This window comes from Thunnus maccoyii, chromosome 17 (assembly GCF_910596095.1).
Source record: "Thunnus maccoyii chromosome 17, fThuMac1.1, whole genome shotgun sequence".
In the NCBI taxonomy this organism is placed as follows: domain Eukaryota; kingdom Metazoa; phylum Chordata; class Actinopteri; order Scombriformes; family Scombridae; genus Thunnus; species Thunnus maccoyii.
In genome coordinates this window covers 26595638-26620845 of record NC_056549.1, presented here as the reverse complement: position 1 = coordinate 26620845, position 25208 = coordinate 26595638, and the positions used below count along the sequence as shown (strand labels likewise).

Below are 25208 nucleotides of genomic sequence, written 5' to 3'. Positions count from 1 at the left end.
TATAACCTTGTTCATTTTTATATTATGTTTATGTTCATTGATAATTTGTTAAAATTGGTATTTTTGTAATCTGTAAGTAAAGTCCTCTCTTTATTTTCTCCCACTTCAGTCTGATGAGTTAAGCATTTCCCTGGAGAATGGAGCAGTGGTGCTAAACACCAGAGGAACAAGAGTCAAATCACACAAGAAACAATACAATGACGGAAGGACACACTTCTTAGTGGCCTCAGTTAACAATCTGAAGTAAGCATTTAACTGTATACATATATACTAGTAACACAACCGTGCTGGTAGTCCTGGAAGCAGCTGGATTTGGTACATATCTGTGATTTTTCTTCTCAATTGTAAACACTACAATAAAGCAAAACCTCCATAAAAGACTTAAATTAGACACAAACTCCTATTAGTGGATCAATTGTCCAACTTAGTGGTGTACTCAGACTTGACTTTTGGATCAATTAAAGCAAGACGATGTACATTTTCTTGACCAGCAGCTACTGTGCCACAAGTGATAATTATGGGACAATTGTAAATGCTAATACATAGTGTAACAGCTGCAGAAGTTGAGAAGAATCATAAAGTGAACAAACTGACTCAGTAATGTCAACTACACAACAATGTTGTACCAGACCAAGTAAGTGTACTGGATTGAGGTTCAAGGTTGTGGTTTTTTTGCTTATTAATCCAAATTTTCATTTTTAAAAGGAAGTGTGTTACTTCTTCTTCGACATAGTCATAGTCTTGATTTACATTTCAAGTTAATTTGGTTGCTTGACATTATACACATACTCTTAAATCCTCAATGTGACTACAGCAGCCGTCAAATTATTCTATTATTTGTAAAAAAAAAAAAAAAAAAAAAAGTATAATGTTAAGATAATGTATACAGGCTATGTGTTACTACCAGCCCATTTGGATATACTTGAGAGGGTGATGTGCCCTGCTGTCTGGACGTTGTGAGACAGTAGCTTTCTTGATGCTACCACAAGGTGTCACTAAAGTCAGATGTTTTATCATCCCGCACATAGGGCCTTTAAATTTGTAATCTAGACTATATGTTCAAAAGCCCAGATCCATGTAAGTGCCATTACATAATGAAATGTCCATGATCAGTCATTTCATTGAAAACTATGACCAACTTTTTGATATATCATGCTGACAGACATTATATATGAAATATGTCAACCACCTCTAATTATGCAATGACGTTTATGGTGAGGTATCTATCCCTTTAATATCTCTAGTTAGGGTTAGGGTTAGGGTCTCTAGTTAGGGATTTACAGGATTTTGCATTAGTGTAATTTTACAGGTATTTCCTTTACTGGATTAATCAAAAACAGACTAAACGTGATTAGATATATCCAAAATTACATCATCATCATGATTGAAGATTTTATTTGTATCACAGACATGTAGTAGGTATACATGCTCAAAGCTTATAAGTGTCAAAAATGAGTGACTAACTGTTTTAATTGTTCACCTGAGGTATTCACTGTTGGTGGATGACAAAGACAAGCAGGAGAAGAAACGTCCATCATCAGCCTCACAGTCCTCTCCAGTTTCTGTAAAGAGCTTCTACTACGGAGGTTCTCCGAGCAGTAGCTTCAAGAACTTCACAGGCTGCATCAGCTACGCCTATATCAACAGGTAAATTACCACTGAACGATCACTGCAGCTCAGGGTAAGAGGAAATGCAACTGGTTTATCACACAGACTGTATGAGGCCAAACTGTCTCTTTAGTATCTCTCCAGACTGCAGCTGTCAGAGCTTGCTAATTAAAGATTTGGCTTCACTCTTCCTCTATGTGGGGGAAGAGACCAAATAAAGCTGTGAGCTGAGTGGTTGACGATGTAGAGTTTGTTGCCATGGAGACTCACTAATATGTTGAGAGCATTTCTGCAGCTTTTAAATGTTTGGCACTTTTGCACTCTCTCACTTTCTATCTCTGTTTCTGTAGACAAGACAGGGACATTGAGCCCGAGGACTTTCAGCGCTACCCAGAGAAGGTCCAGACCTCCTTGCAGGACTGTCCAGTCCAGCGACCCCCTGCTGCTCTGCTGTCAAGGCACAGGGATAACGCTTCTAGAGCCAAACAGAGCCAATCACAGAAGGTAAAAAAAGGGGCTTTACATTAAGTAAGGAAGACGAATATATTCTCTAGATAGCCTTCAATAGACTCCAATGGACACTGGCTTTTAGGGGATCTATACTTTTTTGTTTGGTTGCAAATTTGGCCATCCTGACCTTGAATATATGCTCTCATAGGTTAGCAGGGATAAGTCCAGCCTCCCTCTAGGCCTGATGGAGCTTAAAAGTGATGACCAGGAGCCATCAGAGCTGAACATCGCGCCCTGCTACCTCTCCTTACGTCCCCGAGCAACCCGCCAAGCCTACCACTACGGCGGCATCGCCAACAGCAGGCAGCACTACGCAGACCTCCCAGAGTCACTTTCTGAGAGGTATGTCAAGGTCAAGTCTGTTCAAGAGCCCATTCTGCATATGCACTTCTCTGTCAAGGATTTCTTTGTGAGTGCACGCATGACTAAATGCAGCCTCCACCTCCCAGGTCCCACTTCTCTCTGTCCCTGAAGACCCAGTCATCCTTCGGCCTCATCTTTTATGTATCTGATGTCCAAGAGGACAATTTCATGGCTCTCTTCCTGGCTCATGGGAAGCTTGTATACACCTTCAACGTTGCAGATCAAAGAGTCAAAATTAAGAGTGAGGAGAAATACAATGATGGTGCATGGCATAACGTAAGTTCATGATCTGTAAGTACTGCATGTATGCATGGGTGGATGCATGTTTAGTTATGTACCAACAATTTGTACAATGACAGCCTCCTCTCTTCTCGTAGGTTATTTTTATCCGTGATGGGAACATGGGGCGATTAATAATTGATGGGCTCACAGTGCTGGAAGACAGAGCTCAAGGGAGCAACGTCTCCTGGCATGTCAGCAGTCCCCTCTATGTCGGAGGAGTTCCTCCATGGAGAGCCCAAAAGAATATTCAGGTATGGGGTACAGTGTATATGTGGAAGACATTTGACATTAAAAACATGCACGGCAGGGATCATTTGTAACATATGAATATTCTATCATGGACTGTAACTCTGAATAAAACAATAACCTCTTACAAAGAGAGAACAAACCCTCTACTCTATGTCCTTTATAACCCTTTGGTGTTTCCCGGAACATATATAGCCACACCAGCAGATTTCCAGCTTGGCTTAGCTCAGACTGCTTCCCACAGATAACAGGAAACCACCATTGTGACCCTTTCCCCTTAGAATTCAACAGGAAGGCATTTGATTTTTTTAAAGCTGGATTTATTTATTAATTTGGCCACTTGCCTATTTGCACTCTCAGCAAACAAACAGCAACATTAGCATTTGGAGTCATGTTTCTTGCCACCTGATGAATGTAAGTCCAATATTCACTCTCCTTTAAATTCTGTTTTGACCTCCGCTACACCAACTCCTGAGGGAAACATGTAGCTCTTTAGCTGCTAAATGCTCCACTACATTCACAAGCTAGTTGCTAGCTTTGTCCATCTGTTGTTTGATGCTGGGAAGGTAGTGTACAGTGGCTTTATCAAAACTTCCTCACTGAAAACAGCCCTTCTTGCACATCTCTTCAGAGAAACTCTGCATACAGCTTTACCGGCTGTGTGAAGAACCTCCAGCTTGATGGACAGTGGTTGTCCTCTGTGTCAGAGACGTTTGGGGTCACTCCATGCTTTGAGGGACACTCTGAGGCGGGAACATACTTCTCAGAGGACGGAGGATACGTCGTGTTGGGTATGTTTCTAGTAGTTTGTTGATGGAAAACAAAAAGCACAGACATGTTTTTCCTGCAGCTTAAAACTAAAACAAAGGAATTCCACATTTGATATGAATCCAAAGTTTGCCAAGTGTTGATTTTGTACAGTTACAAGCATCTGCAACTGTTTGCAAACTGAGCATCTGATATATTTCATGGCTCATTAGATTTACTTTTGGAAAATGCACAATCCCCCCTCATGGTCTTTCATAATTTTATGTGCGTGGAGAGACTTTGGTTAGGCCAGGGAACATGATACCCTCAGTGCAGCTGTGGTGAGACTGTGTCTGTGGTGGTGGGGAAAGTGTAGGGGAAGATGGTGAGGGCCCCAAGGCCTTGGGAACTGAGCTGCAGCTGTTGAACAAGGCAAGTAATTTCAAATGTGTTCGCACCACAGAGAAAAGGTGAGGTCCAGAATGGATGAAGTACTCAGAACTCACTCCATCTTGCTCTCTCTGCTTCCCTTCCTCAGATGATACATTTAGCTTGGGGCTCAGGTTTGAGCTGGTGATGGAGGTGCGCCCCCGTGTGGCATCTGGGGTGCTACTGCATGTGCGCACAGCAGAGAGCTATTTCACCATGTACATTCATCAAGGGGCAGTAAGTCAATGGCACAGTTATTTGCAGATTGTACACATCTAAGTCAGTTTATGTTGAACAAACTAAAATGTTTCTTCTATTCAAAAGATGGGATATATTCTAGAGGATAACATATTGCTGTGTTTTTTCAGGTGGTGGTTATTGTGAACGATGGGACACATGAGTTCTTCACAAAGGTGTCTCCGAGACAGGGTCTGTGTGCTGGCAACTGGCACAGAATCACAGGTGAGGATCCCATAAATAACATTAAAAATGTATTGAAGGAATGATGAGAGACAATAATTACCAATACCAACAACATGGCAAGTCTTACATTATAGTACATGATTCGATTTGTTGCTCAGACCTAATGATGTTGTTATTGACTGATGTTGTCGATCTAATGATGCACAACAGCAATTCCAGAGATGCTACACTTAACACAATACAATAACATATCACTGAGAAAATATACGATTTTTTTATTAGAATGAACAATATTGTAGATGTTGATCCTTGCACATCCTTTTATCACGTGAATAATCAAGTGATCACTGGAGAGCTGCTCTTAAATATTAAACCTTCACTTCCCCATAAGAGTATGTCTCTAGATAAAAGTGTCTTAATCTTCACTCTTAGTGTAACTGTTATACACTAAGAGTGCTTGTATTGAATAAAATATGGTTTACTTCACTGTAAAATGGACACATTATCTGATTTCTTTCTTTCTCTACTCAAGTCTTTAGTGTTTTATTTCACACAGCAGTGATTTCACTTCACGTTTTGCTGCTTTAAGCAAAGATTCAAACAATTATATGGTGTAACTCTTCCATCGCAGCTGTCCTCTTTCTTTCCTAAAGTGGAAATGTGGAGTTATCATAAATATTGCGCTGTAAACCACACCATATTTAGTACAGATTTAATTAGTAGAGTAGTAAAGTATCTGAGAATTTGCATGAATTCTGACTGATGACTGTTCAGACTGAGGTTGAATTGCCTGAAATCTGATTTATAATCTGGATATAAAACAAAATTGGCCCAAATAAGAATTAAAATGTTAGATTCAGTGTGATTTTCTTTGTTCACACAGTCATTAAAAACAGATATAAGTCACATATGTGGTTACAAATCAGGCTTTGACCACTTTAACTTTAAGTAGAGAAAAAGGAAATAAACACAAAAGCTATTGTTTACTGAATTATTAGGGACCAAATTAATGCATTCTGTCTTGCTTGATTACAGTGATCCGAGATGCCAACGTTGTCCAGCTGGATGTGGACTCTGAGGTCAACCATGTGGTGGGACCTCTGAATCCCAGCTCCACAGATACCAAAGAGCCAGTGTTCATCGGTGGAGCTCCAGGTTAGCCAGCAACACAAATCCTCTAGATATATTCCTGTTATACCAACACCATATCTTTCTCACCATGTCATGCAATCCTCCTCCTTTCAGATCGTTTCCTCCCAGAGAGCATCGCCACCAGGAAGGCCTATGTGGGCTGTATGAGGAACCTGACAATCAATAACAGCCGAGTGAGCTTCAGCAAAGCTGCTCTGGTCAGTGGAGCGGTCAGTGTCGGAACCTGTCCAGCTGCATAACACTTCTGTCAACACCACCACTATCCCCAATACAGCACTGACCAAACACATTAAAAAACTCTCTTTCAGTTAAACATAACCATTAAGAGAAGTATTGTCATTGTTTTCACTCTTTGGCAGGTGTTTGTTCTTGTTTTTGTCTTTAATTTGTTGGCTGTTGTGTATTGTTTTACATGAAAATGTCCCCTGCCAAGAATACGACCAAAATATCTAAATTTAAAAATGGAAAATATAGCCTGAAAAGAAAATCTTACATCTATCATTTATAAGAGAATGAGAGCAGATATGAGGTCCAGAAGCATCATGAATCATGAATACATTTAGGCTTCATTTATTTTTACAGACACATTTGGTGTTAATAAATTCTATGTTCCACCTCCTCTCTTTATAATCTCAATGGCACATTTTTTTTGTACATTTGTACATTTATACACAAATACATTTGTATTTCATGTTCTTCCTTTTGTACTTTTATTTCTGATGAATAAATAATATTTCACATCCATGTTATCTTGGCTTTTTCTTCTTTTCATCTACTAGAAGTCTGGGCCTTGACCCTGCAGTATTTTAGTGAATGACAAAGGACGTTTGTCTTGAATTACATGTAACTAATACTGAATTTTAATGTGTTAGTTGTGATGACAGATGTTATCTGTGGTTGTATTGTTTATTTGCAAGGTTGGATTTTTTTTTTTTTTTTTTTTTTTTTTTAAATTAAAAATACAAAATACAGTGCTAAATAGATGATCAGCTATGAGACAGCTGTTTTTATTTAAAAGGATAGTGTAGCTATAAAAGAGGAATGGAGGACCAGTTGGAAACTACTTATTGAAGTTGTTCATTATACTGTTGTAAAATGTATTTTGTTTCTTGTTCTTATATATAAAGTACATTGGGCAACACTGCCCTCTACTGCATGTTGAATTGACTTTTCCAACCAAATAGTGGAGGATGCAAGAAAATAACTTTCCTCTGATGTGAATCGCCGAAGTAATGACTTTTTCCATCTTTGTCACCACAGTGCATGTCTCTTCCATGGTTTCTTCAGTCAGGTTTGCTTTTTGTGGCTGATCAGTTTAAGTCATTGGCCCAAGTTTAACATTGACCTTAGATAATAATACATGAACGGTGCAATATTAATGCAGTGTGTTTTATGACCTGAAATATCATAGACATATCTTAATAAATCCATGGAAATATCCCGCATAACAATCGTTTAATAGCTGTTGTTCTCATGTCATTGCCTAAGTTAAAATAACGTCATCTTTATTTATGTTGAGCAGCAGTTCATTTAAAAATAATAACAGCCAAAAGTGAGAATCGACATGTCTCATTACACGACCGCCTTTACAAACATCTATTTCGGAAAACGTCACGCTGTTTTAAGTCAGGACCAGTAACCAGCTTTGTATTTATTTGGATAGATAAAGAGATAACTAACGCTGAGTAGAAAGGTGACAAACGCAAGCTGTCGGTGATTTCTGTTGCCGCAGTTTACGTCTTAATCCACCCGCATTCTGTGAAGACCCGCCCCTACTCTGCCTAAATCTAACCAATCCAACCAACGAAAGCAACGAGTATTATCCAATCAGAGGCAGAGTAGGGCGGGTCTTCGCGGAATTCGGGTGGGAAAAAAATCTACATCCATGTGTTTCCATGGCATTACGTCACCAGCACGCGACCAAACAATACAGAGGCGCGAAGCGTTAAAAGGTGTTGTTGGAAAAGTTGTTTTAATTGACAAGTTTAGCTAAATGTTAACATTAACTATGACTTAGGTCGATACTACAAAGGGCTCTCTGTGTTGCTGCCGCCATGACACAGTCGGTTGTTGTCCAGGGTAAGTAAACACTGAACTGACGTTAGCATTTAGGCAGATAGATAGCTCTCAGGCGCTGTTTTGTGATGGGTAACAGTTAACGTTAGATAATAAACTTTCAAGTCGTGTTTTTCAGTTGGACAGTGTGGTAACCAGGTCGGCTGCAGGTTTTGGGATCTTGCTTTGCGAGAACATGCCCATGTCAATAAAGTAAGTGCAAATACACACACCCAGTAACGTAGACTACAGCAAAGACACTTTGTTTAATATTATCTTAACACGGATTCATTTTTAAACGCAAATACTTTCGGACACTGTATATAATATGTAAGAATAGTAAAGTAAGTCTAAATTTTTGCAAGGACACTTACAATATATATTTGAATATGTCAAACAAGGAAAAGCATAGTTGTAAGTGGGTATTAACATTAATTTATAATGGCTGCAGGTGTTCCAGTTCCAGGACCCTGCTATCATACATTTGTATGCTTCAGTGAAATGCAATCATTACGGTGGTTGCTTACACCTGTGGCAAGTCAGTATGTCTGCCATGCAAAAGACCTAAACACCAGTATTAGGAGACAGTATATAAAGGGTTTGTTAGCTAGTTAGTTAGATTGTTTGTTTGTTTGTTTGTTTGTTTGGACTTACAAGACACCAGAATACAGTTGCACTGGTGAAACAGTTGTAAAACATAGACAAGAACAAAACTTATTACATTGCATTGCAAACAAAGAACTTTGTGTTCTGTACCAAACTCTTCAAATAATGTCAGCCACACAAAAGGGTATAGTTATGTACCTCAGCTGTCCTCACTCATACAATGCCTTCTCCCATATTCCTTTCCTAGCCAGAATGAAAAAGTTCAAATGGATACTGTCACTGCAACTACAAAAATCCTTCCAAGTTACATACTTTCAGTAATTTCATATTCAATATAAAAGATATTCAGTATTAATTAATTGATTTGGAACAACAGAAAATATGAGGATTTTTTTATTACTTTAAAAGAAGTCTCAAGGTTTTGAGTATCACACTTTTATATATTTTTCCTATTTTTATTCAGGTCCATGTCATTGAGGTTATACAAGACATAGGCCAATGAGAACCCCTGCTAGGCCAAAAAATCTTTTTTTTAATGCCAGAAATAACTCCAAATATTCATTAATTGGGAAATAAATAGTGTTTGGGAGCCTCTGTGGGGCGCTGTCCCAAAACGTGAGTTAACTTCCGTGTTGTTGCCAGGGAAACTCTTGGTATGCCACATTAAATGGGCATATTTTGGTTTAAGGCCTCTTCTGTACAAGTACCACCTTAGTTGCACTTCTTCAGTTTATGGACCAAATATGGTTTCACTCATGTTGCTTATTGGACACTCCCCTTGGTCTGGGACAATGATTGGTCTGAAGCCACATGGCCATATACCCAACCCATCTTTGTAGGTACCCCACTGTGTGTGTGTGTATGTGTGTGTGTGTGTGTGTGTGTGTATTTTCCGTATTTTTGCTTCATACATACTTTATTTAAATGTTGTTTATAATGTGTTTCATGATGACCCTGGTGAAGGCCACAAGCCAAAACATGTTGGTCTAATAATAAAGTTGTTCTGTGTATTACAAGTGTTAGTGGAGTTTTGGCCTCTTTAAACATTTTTGTTTTTTTAAAGCAAATGTTTCTCATTGCACAGAAAAACAGTTTAAAATCAGTCTGATTATCTGACTGCTCACGATTCAGACTTTTTAGAAATGGATTATGTTACCTCATTCCCAGATCTCATCAGTTAACTTAGTAAGCATACTGTTAATATTACAGATAGTAATGATGGCCCAAAAAATAAGAAAGTAAACCCTTTATTGTAATCATTTGGAATGATCCCTCTAGGGAAGCCTATTCTTTTTGTGCCTTATCTCATCTTTTAAAAACAGACATGTTTATCACCTATCATGCCTTATAAGAACATCATTAATGTCTTGTTTTTTTCTTTTTTTCAGAAAGGATTGTATGATGAGGCCCTCAGTAGCTTTTTCCGGAATGTGGACTCAAGGTAGTCACACCTGCTTTCATTCAGTAACTGAAACATGTGCCTTCTATACAGTGGTTCAAATGCAGTCCTTTCACGTTTTTTTCCAGGAAAAGTGATGGGAGAGCTTGTGGTGTTGGTGGGAGAATCCAACATCTGAAGGCCAGGGTAAGTTCAGCCAATTACTAGAAAACAGCTTGAGAGGACATTTTTTTTGTCTCCTGGTCTTCACAGGGGTAACAGCTTATTTTAGAGTAGGGGTCAAGGTCAGGGTTGGATTCTCTGAAATGAAAGGTTTGGCATCCATTGGTTAGGGTTACAAAGAAGAGTTATGGAATGATGGCAGGGGGGTGACAGACATGTGCTCAGCGTATAGTAGCACTGAAATACATATGCCGGCCTCATACTGACATATCTGGATCCACAGGCGGTGCTGGTGGACATGGAGGAGGGCGTGGTCAACGAGATCCTGCAGGGCCCTTTGAGAGAGGTGTTCGACAGCACTCAGCTTCTCACAGACGTGTCCGGTTCAGGCAACAACTGGTGAGAGACAAGCTAGCCACAGGACGTCTGCTCACACGCACACATGGCCAGAAACAACTGCTGCAAATCATCATTTTTTAGTGTTCCTGTTGCACAATCCTTCACACGTGCCGTTACGTTACACAGAGTTCTAATAATAGTGTGGTGTTCAGGAGTTAAATCAAAGAAACTGAATTGCCAAAAGAATGTATAGAAAGTGCTAATTATTTGTGTGTGGCTGAAAGAATATAAACACATTTCACATTCCCAAGAATATAACATAGCAAAGACACAAAGGAGCACTAGTGGCTTAGTAGCTTTTACAATTGGGTGTTGTTTTTTTTCCAATTTGCCCTTTCTCAAGCAGACATAGTATCATTTGGGGGAAAGGTCAGTGGTGTTTCTTGACAGGACTGGTGTAAATATTCCCTCTGAGTTTCTCTTAGCTTGACAGCCATTGTAAAAAGAAAGCAGTGCCCCTTTGCAGTGACATGCTTGTCTAGCAGAATTGTTGTTGAGGCACTGGGAGCGGAATATTCAGCATATTAAAGGGCAGTTCACATGAGACAGAGAGACGTGCTGTGGCTGAGAGATGCTGCAGTCGACCTCATCACAGCATAGAGATTTCCCCGTCAACAATGGCTTCGTTCAGCCTTTTATTCTGAAGCTTATAAAATGTCGAGGGGAAAGTGAGTTTTAGATTCTTATATCTTTTTGTCTGTGTCTCCTGTCACATGCAGACTTTTTTTTTTTTTCGCTGCTGCCACCTGCATAATTTGTGTGAGCCCAAACAAACTAATGTTAGGTTAATAAGTCCATTGCACAGTGTTTTGTTTATGTTGTTATTATTAAGCACTCACTGCACTGTGGAGCATCTTTCAATTATTTTTGTATCCGTGGGCAAACCAATGCCTGTGGTAAATCCTGCACATACCACACCAACCCAAGGAGTGTGAAAACTCTGGCTTTCTCTGTCAAATACATTCCTTCACACAGCTTGTCACTTAAAGTCTTGCAACCCTACACTGCACGGCAGCATTTAAATATCTCCTCCAGACATATTTTAAGGCATAAAATACTCTGCTTTGAATAATAATTTATGCCTGATATGTTTTTTTTCCACAAAAAGGTTAAATTACCTTGTTAGAAATTCTTAAAATAACACCTACCCTTCTGCCATCTCCCTTATTGAAAAATCCAGAATCTATGAATATGAATATGGAAATGTGTTTTCATTCCTAAAGTTTGACTGCTGGACACAAGATGTCTCCTACTTCACTGGAAATTTCCTTCTTAGTGTACAGTATGTGCACCGGAGGCTTCAAGTTTCCAAATCATGCTCATAAAAGTACACGTGTCAAATCTGAGATTTCAGGTGAGCGCAGAGAAACTTTCCTCCTTCAGCAGATGAATGTGAAAACAAACTCTGCACACACAGAGAAGCTCAAACATGAGTCAAGTAATAACAAGCAAAACACACTTCTGAGTGGAAGGGAACTTGAATATTTAAATTCAGCTCTGTTCATTCTTCATGTCGAAACCTTCACCGAACTAACGTGGCATCGGTTCATCCTTCACCGTTCAATAACATGCTTCTTCCTCCGTAGGGCGGTTGGACATATGACGTACGGCTCAGCCTACAGGGAGCAGATAGTGGATAAACTGAGGAAGGCAGCAGAACACTGTGACTGTCTGCAGTGCTTCTTTCTTATCCACTCAATGGGAGGAGGTAAGGCACAATAACCATCCATGCATAGAGGCATGATGAAGAAGGTACCGACAGAACGTTTGCCTTAAATAAATGACTATTGCACAGACTCATGTGTTAAATCTCAGCTCCAACAAGCCTATATTTGGTAATCAGTGATCTTTAGACATTGGTGTTAAGTGTATTAGTGATAAATGACACTACTTCCTGGACTGGACTGACAGTTTTTTCTCTATAGCACATATTTCTCAATTCTGCAATTATCCAGTTATGTGTATACATGCAAGAAATGTGGTTTCTTTAGAGGATATGGAACTGGGAAAATCAGCTTCTCCAGGTTTAAACAGGGATTTTACATGACGTTAAAGAAATCGGGTTACTGCAGAAAGTAAATGCATTAATTGTGGATTTGAGGTACGGGCTCTGGCCTGGGGACTAGAGTGCTGAGTCTGCTGGAGGAAGAGTTCCCTGAGGTGTGTCGAATCGTCACCTCCATCTATCCGTCCGCGGAGGATGATGTCATCACGTCTCCCTACAACAGTGTCTTGGCCATGCGAGAGCTCACAGAGCACGCCGACTGTGTCCTGCCTGTAGAAAATCAGGTTCGTTCACCCTGAAACACGTTATTTTTCCCTTTCTACGTCTTGCCGTACGTACAGTACATCTTAATCATCAGTTATAACAATTTTTGTTCATCCTCACTTCTCCTCTCGCAGTCATTGGTCGAGATTGTAAACAAGATCAAACATATGTCTCATGGTGGAAAGCCAGGGACGGTGATCAAGAGAGACAGCACCGTCATCTCTGGGCAGGGCGGGCTCAGTGGAGCAGAGAAGCCATTTGATGCCATGAATAACATTGTGGCCAACCTGTTGCTCAATATTACCAGGTATAGTATTACTGTCTGCACAAATACAGTACACCCCTGTCTGCTGAGGGAAGGGGCCTGTCTCACAGTGTTTATTTTACTACTGGACACACTCACATGGTTTTGGCACTGTTGTCTTTTTATTTGTAAGCTTGAGTCGTAGACAGAATAAAACGGGTGACAAAAAAAACAACAAAGTGTCTTAGTAAGTTATAGAACAGGCTCCTTGGCATAAATTCACTAAGTCTTAAATTCTACTGGAGGGATGGTCACCAGACTTCCAAAAGATTTGGTGCCATTTGGTGTTTTGATGATGTGGTTGGAGAGCACTGTTTAGCACGTAGTTCCAAAATCTGCCATAGGTGTTCAGGTAGGTTGAGATGTGATGAGTGTGAAGGCCATGCCAACTTGTGACTTGTATTGGAAGCATTTGTTATGCATTAGTTATGTTTCTCCCCTCATTTATTTAGGTCTTTCCTTCATTTGTCAGTCATCTGTAGTTTCCAGTCTAACATGAGTGAATTTTGTGACTTGCAGTAAAGGTACCCTGTGGAGTTTTTCTCCACTAGCAGTGCTATGGAACAATGTTTTTACGTAGGGGTCCCTATTTTCTTTGTTCGCACATGCACCTTTTAAATTGAAACATATTAGAGAGAGAATGTAGATATGTATCACTGATTCATTTGTCATTAGATAGTTTTATGTAATTTCCATTGTTGTATATCTCCTAGAACATTATATATAGGCTATTCATATTGATATATGGTCAACATATTGCTTTGTTAAGATGCTGGTGGGTATATGTTTGGTATTTTTATTTGATGCGTTTGAATAATTCTAGGAGAGATAGGTCATGTAAATGCCCAGACATGTAAATAAAATAATTCATTCATTACACAATGGGGGTACCTCATAATGAAAATGCATTTTTTTTTTTTTTTTTTGCTAAAGTAGTATAAATGAGATTTTCTATGCATTTACAAGTTGCTCATGTGTAACCACAAGTTTCCCGTGTTAATATTGTGTTGCAGCTCAGCACGTTTTGAGGGTTCCCTCAACATGGATCTGAATGAGATCGCCATGAACCTTGTCCCCTTCCCTCGTTTACACTACCTGGTGCCCAGCCTCACCCCTCTCTACACACTGGCTGATGTCAACGTCCCCACCAGAAGGTTTACTGTCTGGCTGTCACTGCAGCTATTTTTATCTCACAGTTGCTTCGACTCCCGCGGAGCTCCGAGTATTGAGCTCACATGAACTCCATCATCCCCTCCACACGTGGGGTCTGTTGACAGTGACGAGTAGCGATGACTGATGAGGGAAACCCTTTCAGTGATGAGCTCACTGATCCGAAGTGTGTAGAATTTATTTACACTGTTACTTAAACTGTCCTTTGAAACACGATGATGAAATAACACTATTCATGTGGGACAAGGACTAAACATATAGAGAGTGTTTGGACATATGGTTAAAACTAGTGTCACGATATACAGTACAAGTCAATGTTTGGACACAGTTTACCATTCAACTTTAAACTCTGACTGTAAATATGTTTTTTTTCAAAATCAATACATATTATGATATGGCAAATGTATTAAATTACATGTATTTTATTTAATGTTTATTTGTATATGGACAACTACATAGTGTTGAAGAAAATCACTCAAGTCCTTGTTCAAAGTTCGCTGTGGTGGAAGTGATTTAATAGCATTCCGGAAATGCTGTGAGCTTACTGACACAGAGCTGATGTGATACAGTAGACTGACCCAGAGCAGAGGGGATGGAAACACTTTATACCATAAGATCAAACAATTGGTAACCAAAAGGTAGGGAGGTAGGGCATTTGCATACAAGGCAGCAGAGGAAGGGGAGGGGCGGAGGCAAAAACAGGAGGGGTGCCGCATTCAGACAGGCATTCAAAATCAGCAGGGGTCAAAGGCAGGAAAGACACACAGTTGGCATCTTGTTGATCTTCAATAGCATGAACTAATGCCACATGTAACACAGTAAAACTGATGCTCAATGCAATGAACAGTGTTTTACTGTTCTGCACTACATCACACAAACCTCTTCATACTTTGTTTATAATCATTTAGACAACTGAATTTTGCAGAAATAAAACATAAGATCATATCATGATATCATTCCACTGAAAGTCAATTATGAATTATTACTAATTATAGACATGAGTCCAGTCCTTTCATAGAATCACAAAGAATCCACTTAAAATAGTGTTTCAAATATTTTTGAAAAATACATTTACATGAACATGACTGATGAAGAGTTAAATGATTTTGTTTTGTTATTTTAAAACTTTTTTATTTTTGGGTCTTATCAGTATCATCAATTAAACAAGAGGCTTAATATTTTCACCATAAAGCCAGCTTTCATTTTATGTATTGAAACGGTGGCAACTTCAAGTTTAGTGCTGCATGCTTGTGACAGGAAAAACATCATTTGACCCACCACCCTACCACCCAGCCACCTCCTCCCCAACAACAACTGCCATGAAAGTGGCCTTGTGTGAGCCTTATGCTGTAGGCCTCATCTACTAGAGTGGAGCGGCTCATTGGTCAACAGGACTGGCGGTTGTACTCCCATGTGATATGAATGTATGTGACTGTGTGAATGTAGAGCAGGGTGTTGCTTAAAAATATCTTGCCTGCTCAGCAGAACCTCCCTGGATAAATAAAGGTTGAAAAATTCTTCTTTCTCAAATGTTAGCCCCCATGCACCCCAATCTCTGCCAGACCATTGCAGTTACTATAGTCAGTAAAGAAAGACAATGTGTTTATTCATCAGGATGCAAAAAAATGTGTTATCTAGAAAGAAGTCTTGTGAAGTGCTTGTCAGTTAACGCGATGTGAAATGTACCAAGCTGTCTTCTCTCACTGTGCCCCCCCCCAGACTGGATCAGATGTTCAGCGACGCCTTCAGTAAAGAGCACCAGCTCATCCGAGCCGACCCCAAGCACAGCCTCTACCTGGCCTGCGCCCTCATGGTCAGGGGCAACGTTCAGGTGTCCGACCTCCGCAGGAACATCGAGAGGTCAGAGCAGAGCAGTCCTCCTCACTCAGTCTCCATCCGCACCAAAACAGCCGACAAGTCAGCGCACCCACCCCGATAGGCCCAAAGATGACCTTCACAGTCAGACTCTCCAAATAGTAGCCCGATTCAGCACCGACAGCAATGATTCATGACTGGTCCATTCAGCTCCCAAACCCCCCACTCCCCTTACCGCTCTCCCTGCAGACCTTGTTTTCATGTGGCACATTGTTAAGAGAAGCTGGTGTGAGAGCTTATAGTCGTGCGTGACCGTGGTGTAAACAGAGGAGGAGGGGAAGCTCAGAAACCTCACCCACCACATTTAATCACAGCCCATAACATCAATCTCTTGATTTCCTTCACTGGGTCATTACCATTTCTTTACTGGTACCAATATTTTACAAAATATTTCTTATACTCACAAGATAGCTCTGGTCCTCTTTAGGAAGAAATAAAAACAGTGTTTTCATACACTTTTAAAAGTTTTAGTCGCTGATACCCGTAGGTGCCATGTAAATGATGTAACCCTTCAGATTTTTAGCCCAATTTTCTTGCATTGAATGTATGAAAAGAGTACAAATCTTTTTTTTTTTTTTTTTTTTTTCCCCCTCTCCCTCCTGTAGGCTGAGGCCTTCGCTGCCCTTTGTCTCATGGAATCAGGAGGGCTGGAAGACGGGTCTGTGTTCAGTGCCTCCTGTGGGACACTCTCACTCCCTGTTAGCTCTGGCCAACAACACCTGTGTGAAGCCCACATTTATGGAGCTGAGAGAACGCTTCACCAAGCTCTACAGGAAGAAGGTGCATTTATCAAATATAAACACCAAATATTTTCTGGTTGCACTTTGTTAAACGTGGATTTACAGGTTTTTGTTTACATACTGTTTGGCCTCTGATTTGTCTTTGTTTTTGATATTTAATAGACTTAACAAAAAATAATACTTTCACCGATTGCTGATTATTTTTATGTTGATGAATTAATCATTTCAGTCCTAATATGTATGATATTGAATACAAGGCAGGGATTGAAATTCCAGCATTCCCCAGGAATTCTCGCCAAAATCTGCTCCTATACCCCTCAGAGAAAATACCTGCTGGAACCTTGATCTTTAGACAATGTACTGAAAAGACGCCTTCTCCACACTTCATCAATACTGCCGCAACTATATTTCAGCCTGGAGATGTCATGATTATGGTGCTACTGTTGGATCAACCTCTCAGCTGGCAGCTTATAGACCAGTTTTGTAGTTAATTTGATGAAAAATATAGCTATAGAAGTTACATAAGCTTTAGCAACAACATCGGTCCAAAAATCACCGAAGCTTTAACGTGTATTTCCTCTTTCCCTTTGTGCCACAATTCCTCTTCCACTACAGATTGAAATGTTCATTAAAATGCAACTTTTAATGTGATTAAGACAGTCTCTATGAGTGAATCTTACTAATAGTGTACTGCATGCAGAGACATCACTCCTCATGTTGTGTTTGTATGTAGGATTCTTTTATTTGAGTTTATGAAAAACCTGAAGCCATCAAGTTGTCATTAGTTGCGATCCCAGTGTGAGCATGATACTCTGTTCAATGGTTCCTCTGTCTGTCTTTCTGCAGTATGTATATTTTCCAGTTAAATCTTTTTTCATCCTTCAACACTTAAACTTTAAAATGGGGTAAAGGTTATACAGCAATAACCACACGTTTTCAGTGTCAACACCACAAATAAAGACACTACCTTCTGTGTGCCCCTGAGTCTCTAGACTCTCAGAGTTTTTATAGTGTTGGTGTTGGGTCATATTGTTGGTATTTGTTCTGCCACTTGCCCAGAACAGACCACATCCCAAAAGTATTATTGCTTGGCGATGAAAACACAGATTTATACTTTTTGTTTGTATCCCAATCGAGTAACTTCATGCTTTCCTTTTCTCTAGGCTCACTTACATCACTACCTGAATGTAGAGGGGATGGAGCAGAGCTTCTTCTCAGAGGCCATCGCCTCTCTCAGCTCACTGATTGAAGAGTATCATCATCTGGATGCCACCAAGTTGAAACTGATGCCCGACGCACCCAGACTCAGCATCGCCAGATGAAGGTCCGCTGTGACAATCTGTCTGTAAATCTGTCCGTGTGCTTGTATAGCAATAATTGTTTTTCAAAAATGACTTCAGACAACCAAATATTTTGTATATATTTTTATAAGTTATATATCAATATTGTCTAATTTATGACCTGATTGGATGTTTTTTTTTTCCTGTCTGAAAAAATAAACAGGAACCACATGCAAAAAAAAAGAGAAACAGTTCAACTCAGTCTGTAGAATGACCTGATTCGCCGTTTCTTGGCTCCCTGACATACATAGTATTATGAGGTACTGTTAATGAGTCAACATTTGCTGTTATAGCTGCTCCACTGACCATTATCCATGTTGTTATTGCACATACATATCTTGAAGATGAGGTTAATTCCTAACTAACAACATTTCTTCATTTATTTAATGATCCCAGCCATTTTACCTCACAGAGGGAGGTTTCGTAGTTTCAGTTTCAGTTGTAAAGCTCTTTTTGAGTTTTCTTGAGGCACGTCACTGCTGCGGAGGAGAACCTAACAACCAAAGTATATGTATGTTTCAGTCCTTAGTCCACCACAGCAGGGCTTGTGCCCTGTGTCTGTGTCTCTGGGCTTCTCAGGCGGATCAGTTAGAGTAACCGCAGGTCAGAAAACATGTCACCCGGATCGTTACACTTCCTCTGGCACACGCAGGATGTTATCCACTGCATCTTCCACTGTGTGTTGCTGCCTCCTTTGCAGCTGAAGTTGACCTTGATCATGCGTGACTTGTTGGGGACACAGCAACGCTTGTCTGTACAGACTCCGCAGTACGTGGGCTTAAACTTCTTGGTGCTGGTGCAGCCTGAGAGTGCCAGCTTCTCCGCTTTCTTCGCCTGGAATTTAGGCCGACATGTTTTTCCCTTCGGCACCTAGAGGAGAAAACAGTCATTTTATTTGTTTCTTTTTTTTTATGATGTCAGTATCTTAATAGAATTTGCTTAGCTTGTCACCTTGAGGCTCCTAAGTACACTCTTCTCACACGGCCGCAGCAGACACAGGCGCCGGTCCTTCCTCATCTCACATTTGCTGTTGTCGTTGTTGACACGCACAGAGATGCCCAGGCCACAGGTTTTGGAGCAGGGGCTCCATGGGGTGGTCTGGATCAGACAGTTCTTCTTCCAGGCTAAAGGAGGATCCCTGTAAGCTTTCAGTATTACAGTTAAAGGGCACTGTGTCAACAACACCCTACATAAAGAACCTACCTGTGTGCTGCCAAGCAGAGCACAGATCCTGCTCAGAATCAACCGAAAAGACCCCAAATACCTGGTCAAAGCCACCATGAGGGAGTTAATCTTCTGCTACCAGTTGTATAAACTGCTAAATCCCTAAACGTGTCATTTGATCTGCACTTTCACAAGTCAGTAGATGTACCAGGAGCGTTTCCTTCTCAGTGAAAGCACACTGACTTGGTTCATTTGAACAAAGCCACTCTGCAAAAAGTGAAATGATCATTTAGACATCCAAAATGTTTTCATTTACTTTGTGCAGAGGTCAGTTCTTGACTTTTAAATCAAAACGATGTGCTGTTTTTCCTACTGTGACAAATTAAATCAGCGTTTCCCAAGATCATACAGATCAAGATATATATTGTTTCTTCAGAGTTGCATGCCAAGCTAAGAGAACTCAAAATACATCAAAGTTTGGTGTTTTTAATAGAAACTGTCCCTCCTTGTTCCTCCTCGGGTTTATAACTGGAACCATCAATCTTTCTGTTTTCCTCTATGAAGTAGTGTAACCACAGTCAGCCACACCTCACACTGCCAGAGTAATGAAATGCCCTCCCCTCCTCCCATCCAGCTAACTTGGACAGCAATTAGCATTCCAGGGGCCCAGCCCTTCTCCATAGGTTTACTCTCTAAACACACACCTGACATGTAGGTCGTATCTTGCTGGTGCTTCTTTGGGCTCTGGCTGCTGCGGAGACCGGCTGGCATGCTGCCCATCAGCGGCGCGGGGCCCAGGAGACCAGCAGGCTTCTGGATGAAAGCTGGGGTGCAGCCGATGGCTCCGGCAATGCATGTACACTTGTAGAGGGGGCTGGGCTGGAAGGCTTCTCCATTCTCATAGTGGGCCCCATTCAGGTCACAGCCTACTGCCATCAAGTCTGAGAGAATGATGGAAACATCTCAGGGGGGCTGGTACTGACTGATGCACTGAATAAATCTCCTTCAGTTTCAATTATCTTTAATATTTTAATATGAATCTCAAAAGCAGTTCAGAGTTTTTACATAAATTATTAAAACATGTCGATGCAAATTAGAACTTGACAGTCTGGTCAAAATATTATGTTACGTTACGTAGTATGTTACAACACATCAGTATAACTAATTACTATAATGTTCTTATTTTTTACAGTATAACTGTTCACAATTGAAACTCTGCAAACTAAAAATAATGAGTTGACAAAAGCATTTTCTAGCAAGCCCCCATCTCATGGTCTTCATCAGCAGATGGAGTTTTTTCATCCTTATATATGACAACTGAGCAAACTCCATCTGCTGATGAAGACCATGTTATGCGTTTGAAAGCTCCTGAAAAAGCAAGTGGATTTTTGTCTCTTTTTTTTGTTGAGTTTTTGTATGTATGCATGTTTTGTTGAGTTTTTTTTTGGTCAACCTACTATTTCCAAGGTCAAGAATGAAAATTTCATAATCTCTATGGAATATTTTTTTTAGTCAGTTAACCGTTAAATTGATATAAAATAGCAGTATTATATTTCAGTCATTCAGTATGACTGACTCAAACAACAAATCAAATTCATGCCATTCTGGAAATTTATAAATAAAATTTTTTTAAAGTTTGAAAATGAACAAAAGTTAATATTACATATGAAAGACAGAGTGATTGACCTGCACACTGCTTTATCACCAACATGATGCATGTCTTCAACAAGCACTAAAGAAGTTGGAAAGTACCTCTGTCAGTTTGACCTGGCCTACCCTGACTAATTCCAGAAAAGATGGGAGCCACTCACAGGCACATACTCCGACCTCGTATTTTGGCTTGTCAGCGGAGAAGTCACAGTACATGCCCTTGTGCGGGTCACAGACGTCCCTCTCGTTGCATGAGTCTCCGATCTGCCGGGCGCAGCTCTTGCAGCAGCCGCACCCGTCCAGGACGGAGCTCACCCCCGGCGCACACTGAGGTCTTTCCCGACACTTGCAGGGCCACTGGCAGAACTGCCGCCTCTCAGCCGCAGCCCTCCCATCTCGACGTGCCAGCAGCTGCCCATTGTTCTGAGCCCTGCTGAAGCACTGGGTGAGAACAAGCACAGATATGCCTTTTGAGTGCCCTTTTTCAGTCATTTTTTTTATTCCTGCTGTATTCAGACAGTCTTATCCAGTTCAATAATTAGTAAACACCACTTTCCTGTTGGATTGGACTGGCAGGTGAGGCTTCCTGCCTTTTTCAAATGAGTGATAGTTTAGAAATCTATAAAATACGCTAAAAGTGACATTCTGATCTCCATTTCACTTGTTACCACCTGTAGTTGTCACACTTATGTGTGCTTAGATGTCAGAATGGGGTTTCAAGTGTTTATTCTAGAGAAAGCTACTGCTGCTACAGTGTTGACTTCTATGCTGCTTTTTATCCAGCGAATAACTTCCCTCGTCACTTCTCTACAATTTGACAGGAACAAGTTTTTTTCAGCATATTCTGCACCTCAACCCCACCTTTTTGAATTAAGACCTGCGGAGCTGGTGCTAAGTACATAGCATAAAATGTTGAATGGACAACTCCGATGGACAGCTTCTTGTTCCACCGCCAAGTTTAGCTGCTTTGGAAAATGTGTGACTTGGCTGGTCAGAGCATGCCACGTATGAGGTAGTTTGTTGGTGTGTTCATGACAGAATCAAATGTCCTCTCATTCAAGAAGTGAGAGAGCAAAAGTACCCTCATATCTTGATCTTAATCTTAACTGTTGCCAGAAGGCAAAATAAGATTGTAAGTTGTCTGAATTTTATATAATCCCTCCTAATTCAATTTAAGAATATTAGTTGTATAAAAGAGATTTGTACAGAAGACAGTTGCCAAAACTGTTAAAACTGAAAAGAGGAAACGTGGATGGCTAGATGTTAAAGCAACACATTCTAGCACTTAATATATACAAAATCCCTCCTTCCTCCTGTAACCCTTAACTCTCATGTTCATTTGATAAACAAACACTACTTGTTCAGTCTAATTGTAACACTAGTAAAAATAGTTTGCATAGGAATAGATTCTTCATTGAGGCAGCAAACCAACATTGTGACTGTGTTAATAGAGTACTCGTGTTAGCGCTGGGCTCACTTAACAAATTCTAAATCTTTCATGCCAACCACAGATCTATAATTTCTGTCAGCACAGAAAAGCCTTCTGTCAACAAACACTCACTGTAATATTGGATTCATCTGAGCTATTAGGCACTGTCGAACTTTCCAGACAAGTCACAATTCTGCCACCTTTGCTAAACGTATGTTTTTGTTTACATCAATTAGCCTCCAAAGTAGCAAATCTTCAAGGATAAGGCTGGTGATATTCCTCTGTGCCACTCAGCCACTGTAGTTTATTTCACACATAACACTGTCCTGCTGATACTTACTTGCATATCAAATGTGTATTAATCCTCAGCTGAAAATAGTCCCAACAAAAGCACTCTTTACTTCCGTTTGAGTAAATTTTGCAAAAAGCTACTACTTTAAAAAATAAAATAAGGGAGTGTACTCAGTAGAGTGTAGATCTCCGCCAGGTGTGTACAGACAAGATGGCAGCAAAGATAACTAAAACAGGGATTTATTCATCTGGTATGGTGCCTTTAACTTTAGTGGATCATAACATATCGAGTATGGAATTAATCTGCAGATGCTCCAGTTCAAGATGAGACCAAACTTTTCTGTGGATGTCAGTTTTTGAGCCATGACAAAGGCAGAAATGTGGCCTGCAACAGACTAGGTAAGCCTTGTTTTTAGAATAGCTGATTACTGGAAATGCCTTTTGCTGTGTTGTAATTCATATTGTAAAATTGTGAGGACTGCTGACAAGATGAAAGTCTCAGCTTTACGTTAGAATCATAAGGAATCTTATCAATATTTACTTGAATTCACAACACAGCCCGCTCTCAAGGTACCAAACTTTGGCAACGATTGATCTAACATGTCAACAAGGCATGATTGGTTGTCCCCACCGGAAACAAGATTCCAAACTGAAGCAGTTTTGGATCACTTGTGGCTCCTACCGGCTGGTTAGGAGTGAGGAGTCAGCAGTCAATGGCTGTATAAAATAGGTTTATCAAAAATTGTGAATTACCATAACCAGGAGAGGTCCTTGAACATACAGTCACAAAAATATGTGCACAAAAATATTAGACTGATGGGTCCAGCAGTATGCAAGATTAGCTGCAGACACACACGCGGCCAGCTGTATGATCCCCTCCAGGTTTATGCCTAGCACAAATTTAAAAAAAATATATTTGTGACCCATTTTTGAAGATTTACATCTTCTGCAGGACCCAGTGTGCTGAGGGTCAGAGACAGAGTAGGGAAGTCACAAAGTAGTGAGAGACGGACAGACACATGTTTGGTTTTGATCTTGATAAGAGAGACAGAATAAACCTTTAAGATACAAATCACTTGTTTACCCACAGTTGTGAATTCAGTCCCTTGTATCTTATTTACATGTTTATTTCAGTCCTAGAATTAAGTTTATGTCTTGTGTCAGGTGTGGACATGTGTGTTTTTTCACTGCAGTATTCAGACCAGGTTGTACTGGTGTAATTGACACGCAGTAGGCACAATTTATCCCACACAGCTGTCTTGATTGGTTATTATGATATAGTCATGATGAAATATTGGAGTAACTATTCATGGAGCATAAGACAATCACAGAGACTTGCTTTCTTCCAGGAGTATTTGAGTTATTGATGATTGACTTAATTTAGGAGAATTTTACATATGTGATGCTGCTGTTTTAAATCTGGCCGAGGACATTTATCACGTCTTCCACTCTTTCTCACCTCGTATCACTTCTTTCTCTACAGTAAAAATTATAGAGCAAAAAATGCCATGAACATACCCTGAATGAATGAACACAATCTGCTAAAATCTCAACTTCTTTCTTTTCACAACTACCACAAATATAATGGTGTTTTGTTTAATAATTGTTTAATCATTGTTAATAATTGTAGTTGTAATAATTAATACATTTAATGTTGTTGTTGTTAGATAGCCATGGCTAAATAAAGTCTTCTATTTTGAGGTGAAAACCACCCATACTGTAACTCAGAGTGGTGGCGTCCCAACAGTTCATTAATATTCCGATGTTCAACCCTTTAAACCTTAAATTCTCGTTTTGCTTTTTTTCTTGGTATTTGCTATGATGCAATATATGCATGGTGCCACTTGTGCTCCAATTCCCCAGACTACTCAGTGCTTCCAAGGGTCACCGAGGGTTATGCCAAAAATCTGAAGCCTGTCTGCCAGGTTTACTGAATGAGCTCATTTCATGGTGTGAAAACGGGTCCACAGAAGCTTTAAATACAAAGAGCTAAAACTTTGCTCCTCTTTTGCCAGGACATACTCCTGAAATCAGGAGTAATCTTTAGCCTAATAAAAAAATAACACTTCTTTAAATCACTCAGTATACAAATAAGAATATTCTGTTATAATAGTCTGTTAATGAAAAGAGAAATTCCACAAAAACAATGCTAAACTTAGAGTACTGTAATTTTAAAGTGCATTTTAAATAACTGTTGCTCTGCTACTGATAACATCACGTCTGTTGTGTCCGAATAGAAAAAGATAAGCTCTTCTTACCTGTTGAGCAAGGATGAGCAGGAGGGAACGGCAGAGAAGCGATAGCATCTCTTAAGTAAGTTGGTTTGTGTGAGCTCCAGGAGAGCGCAGGGGGACGAGGGAGCAGGAAGGTGGAATTGAGGGTGGGGGACTAGGAGAGAGGAATGGGGGGGGGAGAGATTGGGAGAGCTGACCTGTCGGAGAAGGGGACAAAGCGCCCCTCTGTCTCCTCTCCAAACACACCTTTCCCCGCCTTGCTGATCCAGAGGGGAAATATTTGTCTTCATAACTACTGGGCTGCTCCAAGGCCTTCAAATCCTGCCCACTTGTTTATTCTTAGTCTGCAGACCTCACTCGA

General features: G+C 40.2%; 3 protein-coding genes across 13 annotated transcripts in view; 2 read left to right on the top strand and 1 right to left on the bottom strand.

Annotated features, from left to right (window-relative positions):
• The window catches only part of lama4 (laminin, alpha 4), a 265332-nt gene extending 258857 nt beyond the window's left edge, over nt 1-6475 (top strand). For 8 of the 10 annotated variants that reach the window (XM_042389930.1, XM_042389932.1, XM_042389931.1 and 5 more), the window contains 11 exons: nt 110-243; nt 1486-1647; nt 1959-2112; nt 2267-2460; nt 2568-2757; nt 2859-3014; nt 3641-3800; nt 4295-4422; nt 4554-4647; nt 5644-5763; nt 5854-6475. In XM_042389930.1, coding sequence (XP_042245864.1) covers nt 110-243; nt 1486-1647; nt 1959-2112; nt 2267-2460; nt 2568-2757; nt 2859-3014; nt 3641-3800; nt 4295-4422; nt 4554-4647; nt 5644-5763; nt 5854-5999 — 1638 coding nt within the window. In that variant the 3' untranslated portion in view covers nt 6000-6475. Of the gene's footprint in view, nt 1-109; nt 244-1485; nt 1648-1958; nt 2113-2266; nt 2461-2567; nt 2758-2858; nt 3015-3640; nt 3801-4051; nt 4182-4294; nt 4423-4553; nt 4648-5643; nt 5764-5853 lie in introns of those variants that run through there. The other 2 variants (XM_042389940.1, XM_042389939.1) reach the window with 2 other exon arrangements.
• A 1173-nt stretch (nt 6476-7648) lies between these two features.
• tube1 (tubulin, epsilon 1) lies at nt 7649-18199 on the top strand. The gene is made up of 12 exons (XM_042390406.1): nt 7649-7839; nt 7955-8028; nt 9810-9862; nt 9949-10006; nt 10266-10381; nt 11968-12089; nt 12483-12670; nt 12785-12957; nt 13968-14108; nt 15844-15984; nt 16605-16779; nt 17903-18199. Exons 1-12 carry the CDS (start codon nt 7815-7817, stop codon nt 18059-18061), a joined length of 1425 nt encoding a protein of 474 aa, XP_042246340.1. The 5' UTR covers nt 7649-7814; the 3' UTR covers nt 18062-18199.
• Nucleotides 18200-18209: 10 nt separating this feature from the next.
• ccn6 (cellular communication network factor 6) lies at nt 18210-25051 on the bottom strand. Of its 2 annotated transcripts, XM_042390409.1 has the most exons (5): nt 24872-25051; nt 21055-21334; nt 19948-20184; nt 19031-19224; nt 18210-18949 (listed from the first exon to the last, which is right to left on the bottom strand). In XM_042390409.1, exons 1-5 carry the CDS (start codon nt 24917-24919, stop codon nt 18668-18670), a joined length of 1041 nt encoding a protein of 346 aa, XP_042246343.1. In that variant the 5' UTR covers nt 24920-25051; the 3' UTR covers nt 18210-18667. The 2 variants fall into 2 exon arrangements, with proteins under 2 accessions (XP_042246343.1, XP_042246342.1); XM_042390408.1 differs by lacking the exon at nt 24872-25051 and having other exon boundaries at nt 21055-22911.
• Between the last annotated feature and the right edge of the window lie 157 nt (nt 25052-25208).

What these genes read in the sequence shown, in the direction of transcription:
- ccn6 (XM_042390408.1), bottom strand. Translation starts at nt 21,385, where the DNA reads ATGACTGAAAAAGGGCACTCAAAAGGCATATCTGTGCTTGTTCTCACC. An exon ending in AGATACGACCTACATGTCAG is followed by an intron (nt 19,225 to 19,947) that starts GTGTGTGTTTAG and finishes TAATACTGAAAG; the next exon opens with CTTACAGGGATCCTCCTTTA. An exon ending in GTGTACTTAGGAGCCTCAAG is followed by an intron (nt 18,950 to 19,030) that starts GTGACAAGCTAA and finishes TTTCTCCTCTAG; the next exon opens with GTGCCGAAGGGAAAAACATG.
- tube1 (XM_042390406.1), top strand. Translation starts at nt 7,815, where the DNA reads ATGACACAGTCGGTTGTTGTCCAGG. An exon ending in TCCGGTTCAGGCAACAACTG is followed by an intron (nt 10,382 to 11,967) that starts GTGAGAGACAAG and finishes CTTCCTCCGTAG; the next exon opens with GGCGGTTGGACATATGACGT. An exon ending in TATCCACTCAATGGGAGGAG is followed by an intron (nt 12,090 to 12,482) that starts GTAAGGCACAAT and finishes TGTGGATTTGAG; the next exon opens with GTACGGGCTCTGGCCTGGGG.